The 13,379-nt window shown below is 41.5% G+C and overlaps 1 protein-coding gene across 2 annotated transcripts in view; it reads left to right on the forward strand.

Annotated features, from left to right (window-relative positions):
• Nucleotides 1-614: 614 nt before the first annotated feature.
• LOC148913211 (uncharacterized) overlaps nucleotides 615-13,379 on the forward strand; it is a 42,767-nt gene continuing 30,002 nt past the window's right edge. The window contains exons 1-3 of one of the 2 annotated variants that reach the window (XM_089025740.1): nucleotides 615-780; nucleotides 931-1,278; nucleotides 5,894-5,956. In XM_089025740.1, the coding sequence (XP_088881866.1) occupies nucleotides 681-780; nucleotides 931-1,278; nucleotides 5,894-5,956 (511 nt within the window). In that variant the 5' untranslated portion in view covers nucleotides 615-680. The remainder of the gene's footprint in view (nucleotides 781-930; nucleotides 1,279-5,893; nucleotides 5,957-13,379) is intronic. The other variant, XM_089025739.1, reaches the window with a different exon arrangement.

Below are 13,379 nucleotides of genomic sequence, written 5' to 3' on the forward strand. Positions count from 1 at the left end.
TTTGGGATGAACCACCACACACTTGTTATCAGTGTTAATCAGGCTATTTATGCATCTTACAGTTCCAAAGTCTAGTGGTGTATTAGTTAGGAAAACATCCAGAATTATGCTGCCACTAGTTGGTTTCTTGACGAGTTGAGAACCACCTCCAATCCTTTCTTTTCTGTCTTTAGTTATAAGATTAAAACCACGTGGAGAGACCAGGTTCTTGTCAAAACGGTCATGTAGCCACGTCTCGGACATAAAACAAAGATCTATTTGGTGACTGGATAGATCTTCTTGAAGAGCTTGAACAGCTCCAGGTTCATTGTCTCCTTCGGTGTCATTGCCTTTAGTTACTATTATTGGCTTTCTTTTCTGGCCGAAAGCCGAAAAGTTTGTTTCGTGTGCCTTTTACGAGGCCTTGAAAGTAAACTACTTCTAGAAAGGGGTAAACTGCTTCTATCTAAGTTCTAATTTCTATAAAGTTCTTGTACAAGACACAAGTATCCAGGTATCCAGGACAGGCTTCGACGTATAACAGCTGACAGTAAATAATGAAGGCTCATGATATAGGGAACCGATAATTGGTCCCTTTTTCCGCACATATCATGAGAAAGAACATGATATGGACCACTTTTATACCTCCGTGTAGACACTTTCATTTTGCGTCGCCGTAAAGTGTGAGGACTATCAAATTAATGTTTGGAATTATTGGACATTTTGAATTCGTCTCTATGCGTTTTCTAAAAGATATTTTGATTTTTCAAGGGATTGGCATGGTGTTAATACCCTTATCAGGTAAATATCACATCATAAAGCGTGAGTTTAAGATTGTGAGGAGGGACATTTTTCCTAAAAGTGTGATGGCATTGTGCATTGACATAAAATTACTAAGGATCCTTCTCGTCTGTAGTAATCGACATTGATTTCAGGCTTATTTATTTCCAGAAAATGCTATCGTAAAACAGCCCTCAAATCCATTGAAGGCACATGTTGGAAACACTTTGAACTTTACGTGGTCAAGTGATGTAAAAATATTATTAGCGATTTGGGGAGTTGGCAGCGGTAGCTCACCTGATCCTCAGTACATTTACGTTGATGCCAGCGAGAATCCATCTACTAATACTGGACTGGATGATGATTTAGAGAGGAGACTTGACTACACAGGGAATTTAGCAGAAGGGCGTGCTTGGTTTGTTATCTACAATGCAACTTTCAATGACTCAAAAAGTTACATTGCTCGTATTCGTGAAGAAGGCTCCAATACTAAATCTTACTACATTCAAGTTGAAGTAGGTAAGTTTAACCATAGTTAACTATTATAACTATGGTTTAACACGATTTCTTCAAATTACTTACCTTTAAGTTATTTTCTATGCTAGCTAATATTGAAGTTCATAAGTAAAAGCCAAAATATTGGTTAAATGGTGTAAAGAAAAACGATATTCGTACGGCACACGTACTGTACGTCGACTTGCATTTTCTGCTTAGCAAAATATAGATTATATATATCAGGGTAGGTAGGCTGAACTATGTCTTCCCTGCTAGCAGTCTCCCTCGTTGGCGATTCTTGGCAGATCTCACCTCATCGGTCGAGCGATATGGAATATTTTTTTCAAGCGGGGTTAGCTCTTTAGGTACATAAGACTCACTTTTAAAAATGTTTTCTCCAAAGTTTGGATAGCACGAGCTGTAGAAATTTCACTACCATCTAGACAAAACTCTGGTCTATTAATGGGCAGTTCTTTATGAGAGAGATAAAAACTACAAATTTTCAAACTTCTGCAGGATTTAATTTCAGAGTAATTTATACCTTGGTAATCGAAAATTCAAATTTTATGCACTTGTCATTGGCTTCCCGGGGGGGGGGGGGGGGGGGGGGGGGATGTGGGACTTTGCTTCAAGCCTAGAGGAAAACTATCTGTATTTCTCCAGATATGGAGCAAGGTTTCTTAGAAAATACACCTATATTCCACCAGCCCCTGGGACAAAATTGTTATGGAGTTGAAATAACAGATCACAAAAGTAACACAAAACAGTAGAGTGCACACACTAAATCCATAAAACAAACTGAAAGACAAGATCTTAGTAACATGTATGGCAAAGGGCTTTCGCCCGGAATAACCTCGTTCCCAAGCACTATAACTTATCCATATTCTATATCTTCATGTATTTCATAAGTGCTACGCGGTCCACATATTCTCATCTTTGTATGGCAACTAGAGCATTTGATAATATCTTAACTTTCTACAAACTCTTACTGAAATACGAAATCAGCATCTGTCCGCTCAAGCTTGCACTTGCTGCTACAGTTAACTACAATACAATACAATACAATGTGCTTTATTTATACCAAAGATTACAATAGAGAAAAATATAAATGTAACTATATTTACAAAAGAATGGTAGAAGTTACCTAGAATAACTATAAAGCTAAACGAGCTAGGTAACACAAATATCTCAAATTACAAAGAATAATGGGTGGAAAAGAAGACTAAAATATAAAGATTACATTATTGATCAGTATCCATATATACATTATTATATATATTTATGATTATTAAATTATATTTATACGTACTGTATTACTATTTACATTATCTAAATCCTATGAATGCACACAAAAACACACACACATTAAAGAAAAGAAAATGAAAAGCACACACTAGACATTCACATACAAAGAGAAAAAGATATTTATTAAACAGGTTCTGAAGGAGAACAAGTAAAAAGAAAAGAGGCTTTAAGTTTCTTAGAGAAAGTTCTTAAGCTCAGCTGTTTTAATGTATCATCAATTGAGTTCCAAATAACTGCATCTTTGTATAAGTTAAATTTACCATAATTAGTATTAATTTTAGGAAGACAATAGGATAATTTAGATGCAAGTCTTGTGTTATAATGGTGTAATTCATTTACTGGAGAGAAAAAGTTAACTTGACCTTCAGTGTTCGCCATTTTGTGCATATGACTAGTCTCCAGTTTACGAGCGGCATTTAACACAGCAACCCCAATGCCAGTAAATCAAAGTCAAAATAAAACTCAAACAAAAAACAATGTCAGGTTTATACCTCCGTTTGCTTTTTTAGACCTTTAGAGTCCAATACTGTATTGAAAACAGCTCTTTACGAAGAACTCTAATGCTTCCAGGGGGTTTCAGAACATTTTATCTATCTACCACTATTCCCCTACATATAGGTACTGGGGCAAGGATTTAAGGTCCCCACTTTCCCCCACATTTCCCCAAGTCTACCCCAGGGTACCCCCCCTCCCCCATGGAAGCTGATAACAAGTGCATTAGTAAAAGCCTACACCCAAAAGACTCTGGGTTGTGCCCATGGGATGAGAAAATCGATGTTTCAGTAACTAATTAAAATACAATATATCAGTCGTAAGTTTCAACCCTGAAAAAAATTTGAATCTTTTATTGTTACTAATATTGTTGGTTGTTATAATTATAACTAAATCACTTGCTTTAAGGTGACTGCCTACTTTTGGAAAACAATTTAAACTTTTTTTAACACTTCGATTTTCCGAATTGAAATTTAATGCTGATTCCAAATCAGAAAATAGGGTGTCCCGAGCTCGTTTTCGAGATAATCATCATTTAATGGAAGCCTACGCACGAGCTTTTGGAGCAAAACTTGCTCCACCGGAAGTGATTAGAAAAAAATTATGATTCATAAGATAATAGTTATTTGCAGACTATATGATTGCACGAATGAAGGCTTGTCAATCATTCTACAATAATACATGGATTTTGATAAAATTTTACGACCGAAAACGTGTCACAGTAGTTGTAACTCGCCAAAAACATATTTTGTTCCGGGCTGTCTAGGGTTTTTTCTGCATACAATTTAATTTCATATCTGAAGTTTTATATTTCTTATAAGGTTTTCTTGAGAGAGATATCAATAGATTATTGAAAAAGAGCCTTGGGTTGCCTGCATTTTTTTGACACCTTAGGTGTGAAATTTGACACTTTTAACATGCAATTTGTAAACAACATTTTATGAATATCTTTATTATCAAGTCACTTCTAGAATATACTGAATACTATTCGAACAAATGTTGTCCGACTGAAACCTTCTTAAGCCAGTCCAACTACCTTAATGAAAAACACCCAATGCAAATTTTACTAAACTTGACATTTTATGGGATTATCTGTAGTTATCTTTTGTTTTTCTTTTCAAGTAAAATTAACCAGGAATTCAAAAAATAAATTTATCGGCCATGCAAAATTTATTCAACAATTTTTCAAGAACAAAACTAGCCCCTGGGGTGGTTGGTGGTGGGAGAGTACTAAGGTTGAAGACAAAGACGTGCAAAGAAAACAATGTAGGGCATTTCGATTTCATTTTTTCATTTCATGGTTTTCATTATGGGGGGACATTATCTTCATCTTGAAGGAGAGAAAAAATTGAAGATTTTTTGCCCGATTTATTTTAATCTTTCAGTTTTATCTAAATTGGGCTCCCTGTGCTATTGGGAGCTCCGCTTTTAGGCAGTGCCTAAACTTATATATATTACTCTAATGTATACTTAGAAGCATGGTGTTTTTTTTCATGATTCGGAACCAAGATTCTTGGAATTTGTAGCCAAAAACATTGTGTGAAATAGACTCTTGTAAACTTCGCTCTGTTCAATTCGCATTCCTAATTTGGTGCACTTTTTGAAAATTAACTTTCCCTAGCCGGTAAATTTCCACTAGAACGGGTTGAATAAACTCGTTACAACTGGTTATTACAGAACCCGCTACGACTGGTTCAGCTTCAACCCGTTACAGCGGCTTCACGATATGCCAAAAGTACGAGTTTTATACATTATCGAGATTATGCATTACAATTGAAAATATTATGCTAAACCTGCTAGGGGTGATTTGTAATATTGCCCTATTTCACTATGACGTCACATCAAAACAATCTATCGTTAAAACGCAAAGGATCATGGTCGTCGGAGGGGGTCAAATCAACGCAAATTCACCAAACAAATTGTTCTAAAATCCTTACCAATCCACGAAGAGAAGTAGAATAGCCAGCAAACTCTCAGAATTTTTTAGTACATGTAAACACATATTATATCTGAAAGCCAGGCCATTTTAGATTAAACTGTTTCGCTAGGAGCAAGTTTTATTGAATTTTCTATTGATGGTTTTCAACCATTCCCAAGAGAATTAAATAACATAAGACACGGTGGTCATGTTGGAGGATATAACAAAAGAATTCATTGACAATTCTTTTGTTACGTTCCTCCAACATGGCCGCCGTGAAAACCATGAATTGGATTTGGCGATTGTATCCCCAACATAAACAAGCAGTGACGTCATAGTGAAATAGGGCAATTGATTTATGTTAGTTACTGATTTCCTAACTCAGCAACCATAAGCTGCTATGCTGTTCTACTAGACTTTTTCTAGTTCCGTTGCCAGATGAAAAACTCTACATAGAAGCAAAATGTTTATTGCTTCATATTTTTTTTTGAAGAGGATTTGATAGATTGGAGAAATGAGTAAAATTGTTCACATATTTCTGTGTTAACCTTTTCGACTCCTTCCAGCAGATCTTACCTGAAAACAGGTGAGCATATGTGCTTATAACCATGAAAAACATCATGAAACATACGTGTTTCCAGAAAGAAAAAACGCTTTCACAATTCAAGCTGTACTCCTCAAGACCACCAGCAAAATCTTAAAACAGGTGCTTTGGTGGAGTATATGATACTTGTACTTTTGGTATATCGTGAAGCTGTTGTAACGGGTTGAAGCTGAACCAGTCGTAGCGGGTTCGGTATTAGTTGTAACGGGTATAATCAATCCGTTCTAGCGGCTTACTTTTTTGCCATTTTTGTGGTGGTACATAGTAAAAACTTAGATGTTATTACACAATTATTGATTTTTTCCTTCTCTCTCATACAGAACCCAAACCCACATCTGGTCCATCCACCACTCAACCTCCAGCTATTGATACCTTGGTTCCAAGTAGGTCACTATAGTTATAGCAGTAGTATAGGGGATGGGGGTTCCAAAACAGTGACCACCGGAGGATTACCCGTCTAAAGTGAATTCCGCGATTCGTGCCGCGATTACCCACATCCCGTGTCTATAGGGTTAAATATGTTAGTCTATATATGGAGTGTGAAGAATGTAAAAAGACTTTTGAGAAAGAAGCGGACTTGAAGAAGCATTTAAAGATGAGAAAGAAATGTCTGAGGAGTTATGATTGTAAGTGTGGTAAGAAGTTCGATACAAAGGTTAAATTGTATTGGCATTGTCAGGACTGTGAGTATGACTACGATAATCTGAAAAGGGTCTGGAATTAGGTATAAGATATTTCCTATTATATAGATGGAATCCCAAACCAATTTCGAAACGGTGTCAATACCCGGTAACGGTGAGATTGACGTTAGACAGTTTTGGCGTCAGTCAGAAAGGAAGGTTAAAAGGACTCTTCGAAAAGGCATAGAAGAATTAGGAGCCCTGAAAGCGAGTATAATGGTAGAAGTAAGTCTGTCAAAAGATGAGGTAACGACGACAGCAATGCTGCGATCGAAGTCACTGGTTATATTAGAGTCAACGAACCTGGATAGGTCACTTAACGAAGCCTTAGAAGCAATAATGGAGTCGCTGTCTAACTACACGAAAGAAGGATCAGGTTGAACAGTGGAGGAGGTAGAAGGTATGGAGGTTAGCATGGCAAGGTACGTGCCAATACGAGGAGGAAGTTGCGTGCCCCTGCCGGCGTGGGTAGAAAGGAAGAAAGCCATAGTGAACGTAAAGAATGACGACAACCGCTGCTTTATGTGGGCAATACGATCCGCACTGTATCCAGTAGACGACAACCCCTGCAGACCAAGCAAGTGCCCAACAGACGATTTGGAGTGGGACGGTGTGGAGTTCCCAATGCAGCTGACAGACATACCGATATTCGAGCAGGAAAATGACCTAGCGATTAACGTTTACGGGGTCAGAGACCAAACAATAGTACCATTAGTACTGTCAAAGGCGAAAGGAGAACGAATACACCTCTTCTACTACGGCGGGCACTACTCATGGATTAAACATGTTAGCAGACTGTTTTACAGACACACCAAGCACAAAGGCAAGAAATACTTCTGCGACTGTTGTTTGTTATCATTTACCTCCTTAAAGTCCCTAAAGGACCACGACGAGATTTGCCGCGGAGTCGAAGAAGTGGCGCAACGGATTCAGATGCCCACAGATAAGAACCTATCGTACTCAGACCATCAAAAGCAGATGCAGGTGCCTTACGTGATTTCTATGTGGATAAGGTTAGAGATCACTGCCACTTCACGGGTAAATACAGAGGGGCGGCTCATTGGAAATGCAACATAAACTTCAAAGTAGATCCAGAAATGGAAATACCCGTATTCTTTCACAATTTAAGGGGTTACGACAGTCACTTACTCTTACAAGGAACAGACGGCTCCGAAGTAAAGTGCATACCTAACAAAAAAAAGGTACATGTCCGTAACTGTGGGCAAGCTGAAGTTCCTAGACTCGCAGCAGTTCATGGCGGACTCCTTAGCAAACTTGGTTAAATACAACACGGAGTTCCCCATTTCCAGCCAATACGGCGCAGAAAGGAAAGGAGTGTACCCATATGAGTACATGGACTCCTGGGAGCGCTTTGAAGATCCCTTACCGCCCAAAGAGAGATTCTACAGCATCCTAAACGAGTCCGGCATAAAGGACGAGGAGTACCAGCATGCGTTAGATGTGTGGGAAAAGTACTCCTGTGAGAATATGGGAGAATACCACGACATCTACCTACGTTCAGACGTAGTGCTGCTTGCAGATTTTTTCCAAAGCTTTCGAAAGATGGCAATGGAATACTACGGGCTGGATCCAGCGAACTTTTATACAGCTCCTGGGCTTAGTTGGAGTGCGCTGCTAAAGAAGACAAACGCGCAACTGGATCTCCTAACGGAATACGATATGTACCAGTTTATGGAAGACGGTATTCGTGGCGGCGTTTGCGGGCCCAGCAGACGATACGCAAAAGCAAACAATCCCACGGTGGAGTACGACCCGGAGAAGCCAACCACATACATATTCTACTTAGACGCCAACAACCTCTACGGTTGGGCAATGTCGCAGTACTTACCCGTAAGAGATTTCGAATGGGACAAAGTGAAACCGATAGACTTCTACATGCAGGTAGGCAAAGAAGACGACAAAGGTTACGTGCTGGAAGTGGACCTGGAGTACCCAGAGCATTTGCACGACGCACACGATGAGTTCCCGTTAGCACCAGAAGCGATAGAGATACCGTTTAAGAAGCTGAGTCCGCTGCAAAAGCAAATGTGTCCCGGATACAAGCCATACAGGAAGCTAACGATGAACCTGATGGACAAAAAGAAGTACGTGGTGCATTACCGCAACCTGCAGTTCTACGTTAAGCACGGTATGCGAGTAACCAAGATACATAGAGTCTTGAAGTTTACGCAGGAACCCTGGATGCGCTCCTACATTGACTTTAACACACAAAAGCGAACGCAGGCAAAGAATGGCTTCGAAAAGAACCTGTTCAAATTGATGAACAATAGCGTATTTGGTAAGACAATGGAAAACATCCGCAAGCGCGTAAGCATAAAAATAGCGAGCACCATAGAGGAAGCAGAAGCATACGTGTCACAGCCTGGATTCGTCAGATATGTAGAAATGTTAAACTTCTACGTGATTCACATGAAGAAAGTTAACCTATTTCTGAACAAACCCGTATACACGGGGTTTACAGTGTTAGACCTATCAAAGTTGCTCATGTATGAGTTTTACTACGACAAGCTAAAACCGAAATACGGTGATAAGTGCCGCCTCTTATACACCGACACCGATTCCTTGATACTAGAGGTGCAGACGGAAGACATTTACGAAGACTGCGTTCCCGACATCGATGAATACGACACCAGCGATTATCCGAAAGACCACTTCCTTTACTCCCCTAAAAACAAGAAAGTAATCGGGAAAATGAAGGACGAGATGAAAGGAAAACCCATCGTGGAATACGTGGGGTTAAAACCAAAGATGTACAGCGTGCTAAAGCTGGACGGCGTAGAAAAGAAAGCCAAAGGCGTAAAAAAGTACGTGGTTAAGAAGGACATTACGCACGAGTCCTACTTAAAGGTCCTGCGTACGCGTAAGGAACAGCGGCATAAGATGAACAGCCTGCGCAGCTACGGACATCAAATACACAACGTTACGTAGGAGAAGGTGTCACTGTCCGCATTTGACGGCAAGAGGTGGATGTGTGATGATGGTATCCATACGATAGCATTCGGACATCACACGATAAGCAGTTCTTCTTTGACGAACCCACGCGTGGGGCCATCATGAAGATAATACAAGATGGGCTGACCCTTCTTAGCTATCGCACTTCGGATCTGGTAAGTTTCCAAAGACCAATTAGGATCCGTAGCTCTTTTGGATCCTCCTTCTAATTCACCCGGCTCATAGAGATATCGAACCGTGACATCGCCTATTCTTTTTTCCTGGGGGAAGACTGCCCTCGAACTTCTGACGTAGGACTTGTGTTCCACGTGTTTCTTCTTCATAGCATCCTTGGGTTTTATTCCCGTAGCCCTGGCCGCCTCGTTATTTAAAGCCGCGATGACCTGGGGGAGCCTCTGAGTCCATTCCCTGTTGCGTTTGGAGGGATCTTCCAGCTCTTTCCAATACTGGTACCCAAAGAGGCGCTCGGCCAGGGTCTTATTGAATCTTTCAACAATGCTCTGACCCCTGTGGTACTTTGCTTTGGCTCTCCTAATCTTAGTGTTGTGGTCTTTCAGGGTCTTAGTAACCACACCCATGAACTCTGTTCCCGCATCCACTTGCAACAGCTTGGGCCATTTCAAGACGCGTTTATAAATCCTACCTAGGGCTTCTGCGACTTCCCCAGAATCCTTGCTGGTTATGGGTTCGCCATCCTTATATCTGCTTGCGATATCAACTACAGTCAAAGCGTATCTATAGGTCTTTCTTCTCACCTTGTCGTGCGGTAAGAAAAGCAAATCCGCCTGATGAACTTCATTGGGGGCATTTACGGTGAAGCTGGGCCTAGGAATGCACTTGGGCACGGGAAGATAGACCTGCCAGAGGGTTTGTTTTATTAACCAACTCTTAGCCGTTTCTTCTGATACCCTGGCCGCAGCTGCAAGTTTCTTGATAGCTGACGCTCCCCTCCAATAGCCTTCAGGCCCATAGTAAATCCTTTTGAGCTTGTCCTCAGTTCGACCCATTATATGAATTCCAAAACAAGATTGATCTTTCGCTCGTTGAAATCCACCGTCTCTCCGTCCACTTTAATGGTGATGTTTATGCTTTCTACCAAATGAGACAAGTCATAGCACAAAGAAATGGGTGCGTATTCTACCAGGTCGAATGGATTACCTTTGGGCAGAAACTTGGACATAAGAGAAGACTTTTTTCCATTGCTGTAACTATGGACTAAATCGCAATAGACTTCATAAGAGGATGCGACTTTCCATTTCACAGGTATGGCTGTGTCGGTAATTGTCTTGCCCGAGGCACATAATAAAGATCCCAATGGGTCAAACTTTCCAAAAGTTACTGAATAGTTTGGCATATTATGTTTGAGGGTCATTTCGTGCGGCAATCCTGTGGTGAGAGTATAACCGTGTTTTGCTAATTCCTTGGCCAGTGTTATTGGGGTGTAATGTCCATTGGGCAGCATTACGGCTTGATAATTATATCCTCTTGTATGCTCAGTGACTATGCCCCCAATCAGGTTATACCAAGAATTGTACAAAGAGCAACTTATGAGCTGAACCTTACAGGCTTTGATGGGAGGATTTAAATACGTGGTAAAGTTATTCTTGTCGCTTTCCAAAAAGACGATCATATATATTAGACGCTCATGCCTCGCGTAGCTTAGACTAGATACGCCAAAGCTACGCCTCCTGCCAGCCCTGCAACTCCTACGAAGACCAACTCATTGTCTTTTTGTTTCTTAGAAGGCTGGTAGTAATTCTTAAACTGAGGCCTTTTTAGCCCCGTTGATGCCGCCGGGTGCGCCTGCACAAAAAGTTTAAAGGCGTAGTCTGTGTTTTCGAAGTTCTTGTCTGCCTGCATCTTGTCTTGGTAGTTCTTATCCAACCAATCCCTGTAAGCTTGTCTTTTTTCATTCCAAGCTGCCACGTCCCTTTGATACTTTTCCAGCGCTAAGTCGTGTCTTTTTCTTTCGGCGGCCAATTCTCCGCTTTTGTCGCCTCTGACTAATCTATCCAAATACTGACCGCCATAATTAGCTCCAGTGAATGCTAAAGCTGCAATAACTCCACCTGCGATCAAACTAGCCATGTATACATTAGGGATGTACTTTTCCTTCTGCAGGTAATCCTTTACCATGATAGCCCCGCCAACGGCAGCGGTCATCTTAGCAAAGTTAGCGAAGCTTTTGCTTGGGTCTTCAGTAAAGTCTTCTTTGAGCACCTTTTTACCTACGCAACCAATACCCGCAACGATGGAAGTAATAATAGCTGCCTCTTCAACAGTCTTCAATAACGCGGTTGACATTATATTACAGAGCGAGAAGGTTATTCCATCACGGGTATTTTGCTTCTCTTAGGGGGCTCCTGCGTCACATGTACGGCCTCTAATTCTACCTTTGGCTTTGCTGCCTTCCATTGTAGAGGCTGCCTGCTGCTATAGCAACTCCCGACGCGCCAATGACGTACCCAGGATTAATAAAGGATTCGCCTTCGTCCTCCACCTTTTCTTCTTTTTTGGCTTTGTTCTTCCTGTTCATCTCCGTGAGCTTCTTGCCGGCAGCAACTCTGCCTGGAGATTTAGCCTTGGTAATCTTTTGCTCCTCTACTTGAGGGGTTTCCTCCGCCTTCGATTCAGCTTCACTCATTTATATCTAGGGACTTGAAGGACTCGATAACTTGAGAATGACTTGAGTAAGTACTTGAGTAAGTACTTGTGGCGACTTAACTAGGTACTTGAGGTGACTTGTTGTCGACCTCAGCAAGTGCTACTCTGTCCTTCTTAAAGTCCTTCCAAGATGTTCCAAAGGAACCTAGTACCTCCTTCAAGTCGACATGCTGAGCCACGTGCAAAGCCGCAGAGGCGACTGCCATTAACTTACCGCACTTCAAAGACAACCACCCACAGGTTATCTTAAGTTCTTGAGCGATGACATAGTCCTCGCTTATGTCCTTCCGCAGTTGCTCCACGTCGTCTATGGGCAGTGCAAGTCCAAGCAATTTAGTTGCCAGCTTAATGGCGGAGTCTGCTACGGCATCCGTGGTCTTACTTGCAAGGGCAGCCTCGTACCTCTTATGGAACTTCTTAACCTCCTCCTCTGACAACTTATTAACCTGCTCATGGGTACGTTCCTTGCCTATCATTTCCTTGCACTTCTCAGATGACACAAGGATGTTAAGTTGTTCCTTAAGGTTACTTTCGTCTAGCTGTGTGGGGACTTCATCTATCAACTGCTCAATCTCCATATATGTTAGGAATCATAGATTCCAACTTGATACGGAAACCTCAAAGAGAAGATCATCTTGGAATGTTGGTGCGTCTTTAGATGCCACATGTATTCGTGTCACTGTTCCTTGGATATCTCACCGCCGTAGTCGCTTAAAATGGTTTCCAAATCGCTTTTACTGGGCGTGTAGAAGACGACAAGTGAACCTATGTTTTCCCTAAAAGTCTTGGAGACACTGGTAAGCTGCTGCAAGAGCAACCAAACGCTAATGTTGTCGTGTCTGCCGCTAAAGGCGAGTTTAACGAGCTTGGAAGTGCGTCTTTTTACGTCGTCCCCACAGGCAATGTCATCCAGTATGAGCAAGGTTTGCGTATCTTTAGGGAATTGTTTGTGCCAGAACTTAAGGTGGCTGGATAACTCATTGGGATCTAAGATATCTACAAAGAAGTTGTCATCTTTCGCGCCCACGCCCGTCCAGGTGCGGTTGTTCACGTAGGTGGGGCAAAGTAGCACGATATAGTCGAAACGGTATCTAAAGGGTCCTAATAGCTGCTCTACCACGAACTGGGTCTTTCCGCAGCCGGTGGGTCCTACTATCAGGGCGTTACAAGGCATGTGATCTGGGTTCATGTATAAAGGAGCCCGTGGAAGCAGTCAAAGCAATGGTTAATGTCGTCAAAGAAAAGTCAGACCTGGAGAGGACGGTCGAAATGCAAAGGGAGGAGATAGACTGGCTGAATGAACGCGTAAAGGAGCTATATGAGGAAATGTGCGGTCTGAAACGCTCTGAGAGATTTGGTGCGCTGGTAACGATGGCAATGTGGGCTAAGGAGTCCGTCGTGGACTTCATGCGCTACTCAATCTAATGTTAAGATATGGTTGTTATTTTGTTAAGGAAGGTGGGAAACCCTCCTAGAAACCCCCTCAGAA

This window comes from Actinia tenebrosa, unplaced genomic scaffold (genome assembly GCF_029948245.1).
Source record: "Actinia tenebrosa isolate PJP-AT-01 unplaced genomic scaffold, QUT_ActTen_1.0 PGA_scaffold0__85_contigs__length_37466705, whole genome shotgun sequence".
NCBI classification, from domain to species: Eukaryota; Metazoa; Cnidaria; class Anthozoa; order Actiniaria; family Actiniidae; genus Actinia; species Actinia tenebrosa.